General features: G+C 51.4%; 1 protein-coding gene across 3 annotated transcripts in view; it reads left to right on the top strand.

The window, feature by feature from the left end:
- Itpk1 (inositol-tetrakisphosphate 1-kinase) overlaps positions 1-17,229 on the top strand; it is a 136,868-nt gene that overhangs the window by 79,952 nt on the left and 39,687 nt on the right. For all 3 annotated transcript variants that reach the window (XM_027419165.2, XM_027419164.1, XM_027419166.2), the window contains one exon: positions 2,485-2,610. Coding sequence is in view for 1 of the 3 variants with exons in the window: in XM_027419164.1 (XP_027274965.1) it covers positions 2,485-2,610 (126 nt within the window). In the remaining 2 variants the exon portion in view is untranslated. The remainder of the gene's footprint in view (positions 1-2,484; positions 2,611-17,229) is intronic.

Raw genomic sequence — 17,229 nt, forward strand, 5'->3', positions numbered from 1 at the left:
CAGCCCCCGGTTGTCAGGTCTACAGGCCTTAGGCTGATGCCCACCTCCTTCCCCGATCCTCGGGGGATCCCTGGCTTTTCTCTGGCTCATTTCTGTCCTTGCATACTCTAGTGCCTAAGACTCACTCCCGACCCCTAAAACAACAATAATTAACATAACCATGCTCTAACTGGTAACCAGTTTAGGTTCTGACACTATTTCCCCTTCTCCAATACCTGGTCCAGGGAGGACGGGAGATGTGGACACAAGCGTGGTAATTCTGTCTGAACTTGGGGAGTGCCCACTGTCACTTTTGGGGTGCAGCTCTCTCTTCATGGTTGTCATGGTCTGAAAATAATGGTCTTCTGTTTGTGGTGCCTGCCATCGTGGAACCCAGCAGGCATGGCTGTAGTTCCTTGTGTGTCTCTTCTTGTTCTGGAAGCTTCTCCATTTCCCTTCAGATCCTGTTGGGGTTGGATGACAATGTAGTGTAGAATCAGCATAAAGAACCAGAGCGACCCTTTCAGTTTCCTCTGGGGAAATTGAGGCTAGGGGCCGACACTGGCATTTCTGCTTGACCTCAGTCTGCTTCCAGCTACACAATGTGGTTGGTCCTTTTTCCTCCCTAGGTTCTCGGTGTTCTGGTCCTAGGAGGAAGGAAGGTCATCCCCGTCTCCTTGCCTTGCTGTGAGGTCTCAGAAGACACCCAGGAGGCAGAGTCAGGGTGATCACCTTAGCTTTGAGACAAGCCAGATCCAGTTTCAAATAATGCCAAGACACTTGGGCTGCATCCCTTCCCTCCTCAGTCTGGTGTCTTGGCTGTATTTGTTTTGTTTGGTACACAAGCTTGTCACCATGGGAGGGAAGCATAGTCCTTGATGCTTTCTTATTGGGAGGTCTCTGGTACTTTTTTTTTCTTTAAATAGGGGTGACCTTTTAACATCCCTCCTGGAAGACCATAAAAAGTGGAGTTAAGGACAACAGGAAAGAGCTGGCACATTCCAAAGGTTTATCAGAAAAGAATTAAAATAAGGGTGTCTCTGCAACAGGTGTGAGCAAGGGCCTGAGGGGCCGACAAGACAGAATACGTAGTATGAACAAGTGTGGGGAATTGTCACCACCTATAGGCCTGCTGGGACAGGGAACCAAAAATGTAACTGGAGCCACAGAAATAGCTGGTGGTCTTGGGAGATGGGCTGTGTAGAAATACCAGGACCGAAAGTGGCACAAGGACCAGGTGCAGGGACCTGTGTCCTGACCTGCCTTCCTTCTCCTTCCATGAGGGCCCCTAGCTACAGTTCTGCCAGAGAACAGCAGCTGTGTGACTTTTGAGATTGAGGGGACAGAGTGGTCATGGAGCAGAGGATAAAGGATGGGTTGGGAGTTCAGATCAGTTGCCTTAACTCTTTGCATCCAAGCTGAACTCTCCCACCCAGATCCTAATCACGTTTTTTTTTTTTTTTTTTTTTTTTTAAGTCTCTGCTCTCACTTGCTTTGTTTGTGATATCCTTTCCCATAAAATAAAAGGAGACAGATATGTATGTCATTAGCTTGCTGTCTTCCTCAGAATGACTGTCTGTGGCTGTATTGTATCACGAATGACATGGGCACAGCCAGCCCTGCATCCCAGAGGGAGCTGCACTTGAGGGTGGGGAGTAAGTCAGGGATTGCCTTCTCTGGCCTGGCCTAGGCTATGTGGGGGGTCAGCCAGGTGCTAGGCTGGCGTCAACTTGCCTCCAAGAGTCTAGCCTTGCATGCAGGTGGTGGTGGCCACATGCTGGGGGCAGACATCTGGCGCCTCAGGAAGCATGGTGTCAGGCTGCCCCAGTTGTTGGCAGGTGCTCTTGGCTTGGGGTCAGGTGATGCTGAATATCAGCTGGTCACTCTGGCTCCCCCGAGGCTTGATCTTCCCAACCCCGGGTTCTTGAAAAAACAAACACATTCCCCAAGGGAGCAGTACATGCAGTGTTCAGCTGATCAGGGGCAACTCTGTGATCCTGCACCCCTCCGCCGTCAGCGTCAGCGACACAGCCCCATCTCAGGGTGGAATGCAAGTGCCTGGCTTCTCAAGTCAGTGACTCCTATACTGGCGAGTATAGGAGTCAGTGACTCCTATACTGGCGAGTATAAGAGCATCACTCTGCCCAGGCCTCAGAGGGAAAGAACACTGCTTAGATGGAGTTGTGACTGGGTAACTGGTCATTTTTCTTAACCTCTCTGAGCTCTGGTTCCCCTAGGTCGTTGGGCAGTTGCAGTGTGTTCAATAAATGCTTTCTCCATACAGCCAGTGTGTAGCACCCCCTGCTCCTGTTTTCTGCCTTTGGGGGGCATGAATGAAAACTTGCACCTACATGTAGACATCCCCAACTACCAAGAATGAGGAGTAGTGAGCCCCTGTATTCTTGCTCTGTTGATTCAGTCCCTTCCCCTCTGGGGCACTACTGATGCTCAGGGTCCCAGATGTGCACTCAGGCACTGAAGCTCTTCTGTGTTTCCACCTTGCAGCTGAACCTCAGCCGGCCAATTGAGGAGCAGGGCCCCCTGGACGTCATCATCCACAAGCTGACAGATGTCATCCTCGAGGCTGATCAGAATGACAGCCAGTCCCTGGAATTGGTGCACAGATTCCAAGTGAGTGAGGGGGTGATGCCTGGCTGTGAAGGGGTTGGGGGGGGGAGGCCAGGGCGGCCATACAGCTAAGAGCTGTGGCATCTGTAGAAATGGCTCTGACAAGTGCTCAGCTGCAGGCCAGACCTCAGGCTTTAGTATAACCCAGGTTTGATGTCCTGCTCATGGTCACAGTGCTGCTGAGCCCAGATAAGGTCTGTGCCTTCAGGGCAAGTGTGCTTAGCATTGCCTGGTGACTCCACTTTGACCCCAGGATGAGACCCTTCTGTTGCACCTGGGGTCAAGCAAGGGTCCCTTGAAAGCCTTTGAACCATGTCCTGCATTTGTGGAAAAACCCCTGTATTGTTTAATTTGATATTGTGTATGCCTTGCTTGACATTTCTCATCAGCCCAAGGGATGTTCCCTGCTCCCTACCCATTTCCCCAGCAGCTCTGGGTCCTGACCCCTGGGTTTTCATGTGGGGTGACAATTGCTGCTGTTGCCGCTGCTGACTTGTGCCATGTGTCCTCTTTTGTGGACAGACATGATTCTTTCCTCTGGCAGGCAGCTCAGGGGTCACTAAACAAAGTCATATTATCAGCAGAAATGTGGCTGAAACAGTGGCTGTTCCCGGGCCTCCCTGGGGCACGGGGTGCTTGGACCAGCACTTTTCATCGGCAGTAATTGGAGGTTAGAGATCCTTTCCTGGGCCAGGACAAAGGGACTCTTGTCACACAGCAGCCATCCTGCTGACAGTGTTCCAGTCTGCCACGTGTTCAGGGTTGGTGGCCTCAGCCCCCTGAGTATCTCATGGTTCTCACCCACTTCCTAGAGACCTCTTGCTGTGGAGTTTCTTTTCCTACCAGTTGCCTCCTGCTTGCGTTCTGGGGTGGCCGCAGTGGGGTAGGGATTGTCCCCAATGGGGTAGGGATCGTCCCCATGGGCCTCTTTATAAAGTCTCTGTTATTTGCTGAGCTCTGTCTTCTCATAGGCTGAGGCTGTAGCCATGGCTCTCCTCCACCTCATGGAGCCTCAGGTTTCTGGTTTGTAAAATGGGTGCTTGCAGGGAGCAGCAGCTGGGCAGTGATGGAAAGTGCTCCCACACTCAGTCCTGGAGGGTACTTGCTGCTAGTGTGTGATGTGCTTACTCCCTGGGTTCTCCCTGTGTTCTCAGTCAAGGCAGGAATTATGCCCTGACTGGCCCCCACTCCATGACCTGGACTTAGTCCAAAAAGCAGCCAGCCTGAGCCCATTTCCTCTCTAGATCCCTCAGGGCAGGTCTGTTAGCCTTGTCTATAACCAGGAAACTAAGGCTCAGAGCTGTGTGGGTGTGGCAGAGGCCGGGCTCAGTATTGACTTCCTGAATCCACTGCTTGTTCCCTGCTGGTGGCTCATACACCACCTCTCAGTGACCAAGTGTTCACATGGCCTTCACCACCATCCTGTAGGTACTGTGGACACTCAGTGAAAAGCAGCCACCCCACTCATGCCTCCTGTCCTTCAGGAGGCCCCTAAATATCGAATTCCTGTGCCTACAGCTCCTCAGGCAGTGGTTCTCCAGGATGACATCAGAGCCTGGGTAATTGTATAGACCCTTGAGGCAGAAATGTCTGCCAATCCCACAGAGGACAGTGCTGGCACCTTGCAGGGACCCTGGCAAGCTCTGTCTGGGAGAACCAGGTCAGGTATGAGGAGAGTGATGATGACTCTAGCAGGAGATATTCAGAGTCACTCTGCATGGGCTCTGGTCTGCAGTACCTTATTCTGTGTTACTTGGGCCAACATGTAGCCTGACTGCCTCAAGGTGAAGAAGCGTTGCAGATTGGGTAGTGTGTCAGTTACTTTTCTGTTGCTGTGATAAAACACTGTGACCAAAGTGACTTATAGAAGAGTTTGGTTTAGCTTACAGTTCCAGAGGGAGAGTCCATAGTGCTGGGAAAGCATGGCGAAGAGTGGACTGGAAATAGCTGAGGCATTTTATTCTTAAAGCCCATCCTCCATCGAGAGTGCACCACCTAAAGGTCCCCCGTGACACCAACTGGGGACCAAATATTCATATGCCTGAGACGGAGGGGGACATTTCTCATTCAGACCAACATAGGTAACCTTCTCGAGTCTCTGCAGTTAGAAAGTGATCAAGTGTCATTGGAACCATTGCTGGTGATCTTGCTCTGCCCCCTGCCCTGTCACTTCTCTAGAGTCCAATGAGCGGGAGGGCTCCCTAGTTTTAAGCACATGGGAGGTGGAGCCAGCCTCTAAATCCATGGGCCATGTAACCTCGATAGCATAAATTTGTTTACATTAAGATGACATCTTCTGGAGGGCTGGAGAGGTGACTCCGTGGTTAAGAGCCCTGACTGCTCTTCCAGAGGACCCTGGTTCATCCCAGCAGACACATGGTAGCTCACAACTATTTATGAATCTTGTTCCGGGGGATACAAAGCACTCTTCTGGCTTCCATGGACACCAGACACACGTGTGGTACATAGACATACATGCAGGCCATATACACAATGATGATGATGATAATGATAAAGTTCTTTAAAATAAATAACAATAACAATGAGGAGGCAGCACCTTCTTCCGGGAGCAAATGTGGCCCGAGTGCCCGTGGTTTCCCAGGTGTTGTCACAGTCTTGTTCACTCCCATCAGTACTGTTTTTCTTCTGAAAAGAAATGGCCTGGTCAGTAGTTAGCTCAGTGCCCCCATAGGGGTGTCCCTGACCCCGTTCCTCTACTCCAGACACACTAGAGAGAGCCCCTAGCCCAGGGCAGCTACCAAAGCTGCTCTAGGTGTGGGGAAAAACGTTCTGGAGAACATGTGCTTGTCGGATGTCTCGTGGAGAGGCTCTTGGCTGGGTCTTGAGTCTGCCATATGCACAGCACACACATTGCTGGCCCCTAGCCTGGGATGGTAACTTAGGTATTTCTGAGGGAAAATTTTTAGAGCAGTCTGTTTCAGCAAGAAACCAGATACGTGATACAGACCAGGACATGTCTTCCTGGGGAAGAGACCAGCTCTTACGAGAAAGAGCATCAGGCTGCATACCTCAGAGGCCCCAGGAAGTGAGCAGGAGTGGATGTAGTCTAGGGACAATGGCACCAGCCTAGGACAGATTGAAGGACTCAGGATGAAGTGGGGCATGACACTTGGGGCTGTCAGCACTGACCTGGTCATCTCTCCTGAGAGGTGCAAGGTCAGAAGCCAAGCAACATGGACCTGGCTGGGAGCTGACACTTGACCTTGATGGTGCTGCCCCTTAAGTGCCTGCATAAGGGGCTCTGCCTCAGGAAGGGCTCTGCCGAAAGGGCCCCATCTGTGTTCAGGTCCCCAGGGCAAGGCTGTATACTCGGGAAAAGAGGAGTTTTTGGAGATGTTCCTCATGGCCCTAAAGTACAATGCCCTGTGGATACTTTCCCTAGCCTCTCGTCCTCAGGGAAGGGAGGTTTGGAACTATGGCCAGCTCCCCCCTAGTGTCCAGGTAGCAGGTGGAAGGGTGTGGGCCTGGTGCATATTGCAGGTCATTCAAGCTGTTGTCATGGAAACCACTCCTAGTCAGTTTTCGTGTTTTGGATTAGCCTCACAATGGAGGATCACTTGGATGAGTCAGTTGTTTTTCTGCTCCAAGGGTCATGTGGAGCCTGCCGTCTGGCACCTTCGCCCACTACCTGAGACTTAGTTATCAGTGCACAGACATGGGCAAAGGTCCCCCAGGGTGGTGCCTCCTGGGCCAGTGGGGATGGGTGTGGCTGGTACAGAGGGACCCTGGGGCCTCTTGGCTTCTCCTTAAGCAAGTAAGAGCAAGCTCCTCTCTTGTCACTTTTGGTGCCACCTGTCTACTTTGACCACGAGGGTGGGATCTGGTGGCCTTTGGGACTGTGCATGAGTCTGTGGGCATGTGTGTACACACATCATGGATGTGGAGGCTGTCTTTGTTTTTGTTTTTGAGATAGGGTCTCTCTTTGGCCTGGAACTTGCCAAGTAGGCTAGACTGGCTGGATGCAAGCTCTGGGGATCTGCTTGTTTCTGCCTCCCCAACACTGAGCAACACTGAGATTTTAAGTATATGCTGCCATGCTTGGTGCAGTCTCTCTGTGTTGCTGTCTGTCTGTCTGTCTGTCTCTCTGTGTGTGTCTCTGTCTCTCTCTGTCACTCTCTCTCTCTGTCTTTCACTTTCTCTTTCTTCAGATTGATTGTACTCAAGTTCTCATTCATTGTAAGGCAAGCATTTTTGCCAGTTGACCTAACTCCCTAGCCCTTCCTTTCCATATTTATCATCTGGAAGGAGATTGATTGTCTCCTGTACAACAAGGTCAGTCAGTCTGTCTGTCTGTCTGTCTGTCTGTCTGTCTGTCTGTCTGTCTGTCTGTCTGTTTTTTCAAGATAGGGTCTCACTATATATCTCTGAATTGTCCTGAAACTAACTATGTAGACCAGGCTGGCCTCGAATTTACAGAGATCCACATGTGTCTGCCTCCCAAATGCTGGGATTAGAGGAGTGTGCCACTTGCCTGGCTCTGAACACATTCTTTAAGGTCAACCTCATGCTGTTCCTCATGCCACACTAGCTCTCCACAGCAGCTCCTGAAGCCTGACTCTTGCCCACCCTTTGCACAGGCAGTTCTTGCCGCCAGATTCCCTTCCTGGGGGTCATCTTCCTCCTAGTAGTGTAGTTCCGGTCCCAAGCCCTCCCCACCTGGGCCTTTACTTCTCAACATTCGGAAATTCATAATTCATTATCAGTTGTTGTTGTCTCTCCTGGGGCCTCCTGCTCCCAGGACCTTTGCTCTCACTGATGCTGGCCAGACCCTGTGGGTTGGTGGTGGGTGGAGTACACAGCTCTAGTGGATGGCTAGGAGCAGAAGAAGGCTAGGAAGTTTGAGGGGTAGGAGCTGCTGCCTGACATGTGTGGCGGGACATGCTCCAGAGCCAGCAGGCTGGACAGTCAGGTGGCAGGGTCAGAGCTCAAGATTGGTGCCAGGCTGTGGAACGTGGACTTTCTCATGCAGAGAGATTGGGAGTAAGGTGATGGTGGAAATAAGGTCAGATTAATTGGCAGAGAGAGGCTCTGTTTAGGAGTTTCACCAATGCAAGGTGAACTTGGAACAGGTAGGGGCACCAGGTAGTCACCAGAGCTTGGCTATCTGGGCTGAAGACAGAATGTGCACACTGGAGTCCCAGCAGGGCTCCATGTTCAGCCCCAAGTGTGCTGTAGTCCAGCGTCCCCTCCCTCAGCTGCCAGTTAAGAAGACTAAAGCACACTATTTGCTACATCCTGTGGGTCTTCAGTATATAAAGGGGGTCTGGGGCAGGAGCACTCCAATCACCCCCAAGGACACAGGAAGGGCATCCCCACCCCCACCCCGTGTATTGGTTCCTTAGTTCTTCATCAGGTACCAAGAGCTGTTTAGTCACCCCATAGGAGCCCTGAGGCAGAAGACAGGAAGCAGGTAGGTCTGGGCTCAGGCAGGGGGTACAGTTTGCTTCTAAATGGTGGCATTGCCAACCTCTGGTGGCTGGCAGAGAGCATGGTGTTCAGGGCTCTTCTTGCTACCTGGCTGGGCAATCTCTTGAGCATTTGGGACCTCCAATGCTAGAGCAGTCAGTCCCTCGTGGTTGATTATGGCAGGGAGATAGCTCACTGCTGCTCTCAGTAGATTCTCACTGTAGGCGACGGACTGAGCTCAGCCCAGATCTCTGATTTCCCTTTAAAAATTAAAATAGCCCATAAAGTTTTTGTTAGCATTAAACAAGTTATATGCTTATGTGTTTAAGACTGTGCCTGGCCTGGAATGAGTGTGTGTGTGTGTGTGTGTGTGTGTGTGTGTGTGTGTGTGTGTGTGTGTGTGTGTGTGTCGGCGGGCACCAACCACTTTCCTTGCTGGTGTATAGCAAGCAGTACATGCAGACCCTGTGGCACCTTGAAGCATTCAGACACGCTTCTGGTTATACCGTTACTACAGTGACAGTAGCACTTTGCTCCTAGCCTTAGTTGTGGCCCCAGCCAACTTAAGAGTTCTCTATTAAGCCGGGCATTGGTGGTGCACGCAAATATCTCTATTATAATTGGAGTCAACGAGGCAACGATTATGAAAGTGTCCCTTAGTGGGAGGCACCCCTTAGAAATGTGGGCTTGCTTAGCCTAAGAGGCAGGGTCAGGCAGAGGAGGTGGTCAGAGGGATTTGACTGTTGTCTCTGGCTCTGCCCCTCACCGGTCATCCCAGGTGGATTCCAGTCATCCTTCCTGGTGCCACACAGGGAATGTGTTGGATGGTAACTTATGACAGTGACCTTGGGATCAATCCCAAGTGTGGCTGACACCTCCCAAGCCATAGCTTAACCCCTCCCCCAAGTACAGATGTAATGCCACCCACCACAAGCATGGAGGGGAAGGCCGGGACAAAGGTTTCCTTGTTCTTGGCCTTCTAGCCCAATTAGGAAGGCAACATCTAAACCCACAAGAAGTTGTGTAACGGTCTAAGTTGGGCTTCTGCTGGCTTTTTGTGGGCCTCTGGGGTCAGAGTCAGAGCATGGGACCCAGCGAAGGTTTTGTATTGTCACAGCAGATACCCTGTAGAAGCTGTCTTGGGCTAGTTATTTACAGTGTGGACACACTGCCTGGGTCTTGGCTCGTATCTTACTAGCTATTCCTCATCTCAATCCTCGAGGTAATGAGATGTAGTCATGCATTTTTCAGGCAAGAAAACCAAGGTCTAAGAAAGCTGTCACCTGCCCAGGGTTGTTTAGACAGCAGCAGGGCCAGGGTTGTAGCTTGTATTCTTTTCACATATGTCTGAGGGGCTTACTCTGGACACTAGCCTATGGACACTCCTTCCCTTTCCCTCAGCTGGCTGGAGGGTTAGTGGCTCAGGGTCTCCTAGGGAAAGGTCACTTCTTTGCGTTGCTTCTGATCCAGCTGGTGCCATGTACTGATGAAACATAGGCTGGCAGAAGCCAAAGGACTCAAAACGGGGACCATCCCAGTCCCAGAGCAGCAGACTCAGTACTGGGGTGACCATGAGGCCAACCTCAAGATGACTGCAAGTTTGGGTCACAAGGCCAGTACTCCCGTGGTGGAGATGGCCACACAGTCTGCTCATTGTTTATTTAGGCCAAATGGTAGGGGCTGGGCACTGCTCTTTCTGCTGAGGGAGGGTACGCCATTTAATGCCTTTGGCTGGTAGCAGGCACGACCCCTAGCCACACCCAACCCCACGGTGGAGGACCCGAGCCCTGACATTTGACAGGTAGTGTTCTACCTCAAGGTTTGGTGTGCGTTGAATTTTAGAAATGTGTTTATTAACAGAACCTAGTGGTACACACCTGCACCCTTAGCACTTGTGAGCTGGAGGCAGAAGAACCAGGAGTTCAAGGCCACTTTAAATGACATAGTGACTTTGTGGCCAGATAGGATACATGAGGCTGCCTCAAGTCAAATGAACAAGCAAGCAAAAGAGATGTTTCTTAGTATGTTTTCTGTTACAGGGGCTACGCACCTGTAACCCTAATACTTGGGGGACTGAAGGAGGAAGATTATGAGAGGCTGCCTCAAAATATGCAAATAACACCAAGAAGTATTTTCTAGAGTTGTTAAAAGAGCTTTTGTACCCATTATCTTACAGTTTCTCAGCTACAGTCTCATTGACATCTTCAACTGGGTAATTCTTTGTGGTTGGGACCTGTCCTATGCCAGCCAGGATGTTTAGTGACCTGTTTGGGCTATACCTGCTAGATGCAGTAATACCCTCAAACATTCCCTGTTGTGAGGATCAGTTGTGCCTTCAGACACTGCCATGGAGTTGTTGGGAGGTGTCACCCTGCTTAGACACCACCAGGCTTTTTAAAAAGACATTATTATTATATTTATGTCTAAACATGTGAGAGCAGCGCTCACAAGGCCAGAAGTGGGTGTTCGATTCCCCGGAGCTCGAGTTGCCGGTGATCGTGAGCCTCCTGGCATGGCTGCTGGGAACTGTATTTGGGTCCCCTGCAAGCTATTAACTGCTGAGCCCTCTGTCTGTCTTCCACTGTGATCCTTAGGAGATGGTTTCAGCAACTCTGCATGCTTGGAGTCAGGACTGCTGTGTTCTGTTCCTGAGTGTAGATGCCAAAGCCCCCATGTCTGCTCTCTGGGCTTGAGGATGGGTTCCCAGTCCTAGAGGCCTTTGTCCTGTCCCGTGGACTTCTTTTCAAGACCATATTCAGGGCAGAGTGGTGCCCGTCTCCATCTTCCCAGCTTATGTAGGTTTCTATATGCAGATTTGTATCTGTGCCACCCATGTGGGCTGCAGTTGTAAAGCTGGAGTGGCTGGCTTCCTTGACTTCATCTAACGAGTCATGTCAAGTGTGAAGCTGCTCCTCTTGGGATGGACAGAAGGAAGAATGAGGTCATCACCCTGTGAGGCCCCCACCCTGTGCGTCTATATGGATGGTATCCACCTCCCCAGACTCCACACCTTCTGAACTCCAGCCCCAGGTCAACTCTGCCCCATTTGTCAATCTCTCCAACTGATTAGTAGTCAGTCATCAAATGACTACTGGAGTCATTCACTCATTCATTCAGCAAGTCCTAATTGGGTACCTGCTGTGTGCCAGGAATAAAAGAACATTGCACAAACCACAGCAAATTAGACAGACCAGGTAGATACAGCACATGCCTCATGGACTGAGCTCAAATGTGTACACATGTATATGCACGTGTGTGTTCAGGAATGGTGCTAACAAAGCACGTTAACAGAAGAGAAAGAAACATGGCTCCAGTTAGGGTAAGGACCAGGAGGAAGGCCTGTGATAATGGGGAGTCTTTGAAGACAAGTGACATTGTTTAGGTCCTCTTCTTGATGACCTTGAGTTGCCACCAGGTGCCATTTTCATCTTTGAAAGCTCTCCAAGGGGAAGAAAGAGCACACTGCCCCCCCCTCCCCCATGCAAGCCGCCTGTGGTGGGGATTGGTGACATGATTAGGTGCACACTTGTTGGCAAAGCATTTCCCATCTCTGAGCCTGGGCCACTTGTCCAAATCATGTGACACCAGGTACATTGTCTGCAGCACCACATGCCAGGTTAGAGTCCGGCAACAAGAACGCCCCCTGTCCTCACACGACTGGGGCCTGCTGGAAACTAGAAGGCTGGAAGAAGGCTGCATGTGCAGGCCAGGAGCTCAGCATCCTCTCCCAAGTGACCCCTGACCTTCCCAGAGTTCAGCAGCACCGCTGCAGGCTGAAGGAATTCCCGGGTCCAGGGTGGAAGCTTTGAGTTCTGGTGAAGAGGGCAGGGAGCCTGTGGCCACCAGGCAGTCCTGCAGGCCAGCCTGTTCTGTGGAGGACCACACTGCATGGCCTTACTGCCCTTAACTGACCACTTCTTCACAATGGGCCTTTAGACTTTTCTGACTGTACTTTAGAAGTCAGCGGCGGGTGATTCTCCTCATACATGTGTCTGTATGCATGAGGGACCTGTAGGATAAATGCCGTGGTGGAAACAGAGTCTGCACAATTTTCATTTTCTTTCCATTGAGGTTACACCACTTTCATCCCCACCTTCTCGTGCTGCTCCATTTCCTAATCAGTGCACCTTGGCCTAGAGCCTGGAGCTGCCTCCTGCAGAGGGTTCGGGGTCCCACAGTCTCCTCCTGCCTGCTAATTTGTTCCTGGGCACTCTGGGCCCTGGGAAGGGCTGTGCTGGCTGATCTAATGAACTTGCCTGGACCACCTTGCTCCTCCTGACTGAGCTGGGAGCTTGTGCGTGGCCTGTCTCTTCTGCATCCCGTGTTGTCAGACTCTGGTCACCCCGCCTTGCCCCTGGGAGTAAACAGGACTGAGGAGCAGAGAGGGCTCCAGTGGATGCTGTTGTCCTTTCTGTCAGCTCTCCCAAATCACAAAGATAGCATTGGTGTAAAAAGTCAGGGTCCAAGAGCTGCCCAGTCTTTCGTGAAAGGGCGATCCATATGCCCCAAGGCAGCACTGCATCACACTTACTTCCAAGGTGTTTCTTGTTTTATCATGTGACCTTTCAGAGTGGTCACTCAGTGCTTTAAGGTTGCCCTCATCACCCCTCCTCCTCAGGCCAGTGACCTTATGGTTTCAGGATCGAGTCCTCCTTAGCTGTTTTGTCTCCAGGACCTCGGCCTGAACTTTTCTTTGAGACCCATGTCTACCCCAGCTGCACCAGGCCCTGGTTCGCAGGTGTGTTGAGTGTCCTTCCCCACGGCATTGGCCTGAAATTACCTTTCTGCTCTTGACTTGTGCCTGTGACTCTTGAGCATCAGTGGCCTCAGAAACTCCCTTCCCATATTCCCTCATGGCCAGACTTGTGTGTCGTCTCCCCCCCAATGCATCTCCCGTATCATTAACCCCGAGCCCCACAATTGCCGCCATTTAGGAGTCCTTTATCTCTATGATGGTAGATGGAAAGTGGCTGTTGTTCTGTAGTTTAATAGGTGAAAGTTATACCCGCCCCCTCTTCCTAGGGGCTGGCCTCTTGTACTCCAGGAGGCCTCAGGCTGATGCTCAGACATGAGCAAGCTCTCTGGAATACAAATGTCTGCTGACAGGAAGCTCAGCTTTCCCAAGGAGCCTTTTCAGAGAGCGAGACAGGAAGCTGTGGGTGAAGAAGTTCTCTCCACAAGTCAGACAAGACCAGAGTCTTGTGTGAAGACTCAAAGAAAGACAGCCCTGGCCTAGTGTCTGTCACTGATAGGCCTTGGCCTGTCCATAGTAGGGGAGGTGGGTTGTGCTCAGCCCATTTGCTTGCTGCCCCAGCCTCTGTACACATGTACCTAACTGACCCACAGCAGCCACATGCTCTGTACTCCCAGGGCAGCATGGCCACAGGCTTCTGGACCTGTATGCCTCAGGCCTGACTCCGCACAGGGGCCCAGGAACATTTCTGCTTTGTTCTACACATTGCAACCTGAGTGTCTGGATCTTAAAAGCCAGCGAGGTTACTGAAAATAGAGTCACTTCGAACGTTTTACTGGACAGCTAGGACAACTGAGAAACCATTAACTTAGGTGGCTCAAGGGCTTCAGCCCCTTTTTTGGCCCTGCTTTTCTCTCAGGCTGAATGGTGCCTCTGGGCCCTTGTGTTAGGCTGGGGCGGGCCCGGGTGCTGCTGGCCTGAAAGACATGATCTGCAAAGGATTGGAAGGCAGAAGCCTTGGGCAGCCACCAGGGACTGGTGACACAGGCTGCACACAGCAGTCTTTGATACTGTATATGGCTAAGCTTGGTGCCTTAGCCCCTGGTATATTCTTCATGCTGCCATAACCGCCCCTTGGCTCCTGAAAGCCTAGCTCCAAGGTTTAGCTGTATACTCCAATGTTCTGACCTGCACTAGGTCTGATGCCAGCTGGACATGCCCTCCTGCACCAAGACACTTGCAACTGTGTGGCTGTCTCGGAACTGTGGTAAACAGGCAGGGGATGGGAAGTAAAGCATTGCCTGGGGCATGTTGGGCTTGGTCTTGGATGATGTCAAGTCTTTCAAAAGTGGGTTGACATCATGGCTTCATTGATCTGTTAGAAGGTCCACTACCTGTTCTCCCCACAAGCGTTCTGTGCTATAGCCTAAGTCTTCATCCTCACATGGTGTTGGCATGCTGAGGTCAGGTTTCCCTGAGGTCAGCATGATTTCCTTGACCTCACTGGAGTGCCATCGTCTTCCCTCCATGTGATCTCCTTATTCCTCAGTATACTGCCATTACTGCCCTGCTCTGCTCTATGTTGGTACTATGCCTCAGAATCTTGCCCTGAGACATGGAAATCTTCCTCATAATCACCCATTTGGATCGTTACTCACTGGTGAATCTCCCAAGGGCATCTGTCTTCATTTATGTTAGTCTTAGTCCAGGGCTGGGAACCTTGGCATAGTTTGTACTTCCTTCCTGAGAAGACAGGAAAAGACAGGCTGGTCTAAGGAATCTTCCTTTGCTTCTAGATTCACAGGACTCCCACACTGGGAGAGAAGGATGCAACCTCCCTTTGCGGCTTTTTCCTGTGTGTATTATCTCTGGCTCATGCTGCTATGTGGAGTATTTCAGTTGGTACAGCCATTAGGCTGCAGCCATATCCCCACTTCAGCACACGAGAAAGGCTTCCTAGGAATGAGCTAGATAGTTCTGGCCCAGATGCAATTGAACTGGCCTTCCTGGAGCCAGGTTTTCTTGGGCCAGCTTTCTTTGCCTGGTATCAGAGCCAGGATCCCATATGGACTTTCTTTCACTGAGGTGCTCTGAGCCCTGGCTTATTTGTTAGAGGGGTCACTAACAGGACCTCCTTGATGGTGTGGGTATGAGAAGCACATCTATGACCTGTGTGTAATAGGTCGTATTTCATCAGTAGTAATTCACCCTAGAGGTGAGCGCAGGTCCATCGCGGTACCACAGTGTCCGTGATGAGGAGACTGCAGGCTCCCACCCAGCGTGGGAAGAGTGCATAAGAAGGCTAACCCAGAGGAACTAAGAGGAGGAAAATGACACTGAGAAGGCCTAAGGTCACCTCCTTTTCATAACGGCTCCCATGAGAGTAACCTTCAACAGCTATGTGGAAGCCTGTTGAGCTCTGATTGGGAGTCATTCCTGCCATTCGTGTGGTGGTCAGGTGCTCCTGATTCCCGGGAGCCCATGGTTAGGACCTGCAGGTGGTCCAAGATGCCCAGTGTGTCTCCTCCCAGAGCCAAATGACACTCTGATGCTAGCCCCTGCTGGACTGGGCACGCAGATGGGTATCATATACAGAGATGTCTCTGGGAGAGCACTCAGTGGGATTGTGTCCTTGGGACACTGGGACCTCTTGGGGCAACTCCTCAGTGCACAGTCGGTGACTTTAAGAGTCTTCAGGGTGGGGACAGGGTGAATGAGCCCAGAGACTCAAACCCAGGGTTTTGCTGAGTCCTATGCTGCAAATGCAGAACATTCTTCTTCTCCCCTCCCCTCTCTGCATTGGTCGTCACGGGACTGCTTGCAGCTCCCTGGGGTTGCTTTATCCAGAGCTTAGGTCACATCATGGGATTGCAGACTTGACTCTAGACATGGAAGATGTGACACGGTGTCCTAGTTTCCTCCTCTTGCTGTGTTAAATACCATAGCCAAAAGCAGCTCAAGGGGAACAGGGTTTATTTCAGCTTCCAATTGCCATCTCGTCATCGAGGGAAGTTGAGGCAGGAGCCCAAAGGTGGGAACCAAAACAGCAACCAAGGAGGAACGCTGCTTACAGGCTTCTTTCCCCTGGCTACCTTTCCTAAACAACCCAGGCTCATCTGACCACAGATGACACCATTCACAGTGGGGTGGGCCCTCTGACATCAATTGGCAGTCAAGATGTGACATTGCTTCCTCAGGCCAGTCTGGTGGGAGCAGTTCTTCAAGTGAGAATTCCTTCTTTCCAAGTATGCCTAGGTTTGTATTGGGTTGGCAAAAACTTAACTGTAACACACAGGCAAGATGTGAATTTGGAGCTCCTGGTGGCACTTTCTGTTGAGAGCAAAGCCCGTCTCCCTGCCAGGGCACTGCAGAGATGTAGAAGCTGCTCCCTCATTCTTCTTATTTGTCTCAGATCGCAGTGGGAAAACTGTCTCCCCGTCACCCCATAGTATGTCATCAGTGCCCCTAAGGGCATCATCCCCTGCCCTGGACCTGGACCAGCCTGTGCTCTGAGTGGGCACCTGGTTTGCCTCTGCCTCCTTAACCCCTCTGACAGTGGGACTTCCTGCCTGCTCCTGACCCTACTGGGCCCAGGCTGTCCATTTCTGTGGAAAGACCAGACTCCCCTATTCACTTCAGGGTCGCACTGTGGTCCCTCCCTCTTGGCAGGCCAGCTCTCCAAGGGAATGGGTGTTTACCATTTGCCATGGTGATGGTTTGCATCCTTCTCCCAGCAATTTGTTTGGCAATTCTAAGAGACTTGTGGAAAATGCATGCAGCCCTCCATACAATTGGAGGAGCTGAAAAGCTTAGAGGAAAACGTACTTGTGATCGCAGGGAAACTGGGAGAAGCCTTATTCACCCCGCTCCTCCGTCTCCAGAGAGATCGGCTCGCCTGGGCACAGATTCTTCTGTGCACACCGCTGCTTTCATCCCAGGCCCAAGCTTGTTGGCGCCTGCTTGTCAGATTGTTTCCCTCTCTGGTTTCATGTGGCTTCTTTCTCTTGTGATTTTGGCTTAAATTCCTGCCTTGGTGATACTCGGTTCTATTTAAAGGTCTCTGTCCTAGAGCAGGAACATGGGACCGCATGAGCATCGTTAGGGCACAGGGGAGGAAATGTGTGTCAGGGTTTGGGTTGCTTCAGTTGCTGGGGAGAACCAGTCATCCCCTGGTGGTGAGTGTCTGGGACAGCAAGTGATGAGGCCCTGCTGTTACCCGCAGTGCTACCAGCAAACAGTTGCGGCCCCCTCTCCAGGGAATCCTCATGTGGCCTTGAAACTCTGCTCCTCAGGTTTCTCTAGCCAATAGACTCTTGGAATTAAGGCTGTCTGTACAAGAGCCTGCAGGGTCACCTGCAGTATGTCTTGAGAGACCCTGAGAAGCCCAGTGGCTGGTTGCCTTGGTCCCTGTCACGTGTTCTTCCTAGCACATCAGGCTGCTTCTGGAAGCAGTGGAGTGGGAGAGGGTTTGAGGGACTGGGACCCTTTTTGTTTTGCTTTGT

This window comes from Cricetulus griseus, chromosome 5, assembly GCF_003668045.3.
Source record: "Cricetulus griseus strain 17A/GY chromosome 5, alternate assembly CriGri-PICRH-1.0, whole genome shotgun sequence".
NCBI lineage: Eukaryota > Metazoa > Chordata > Mammalia > Rodentia > Cricetidae > Cricetulus > Cricetulus griseus.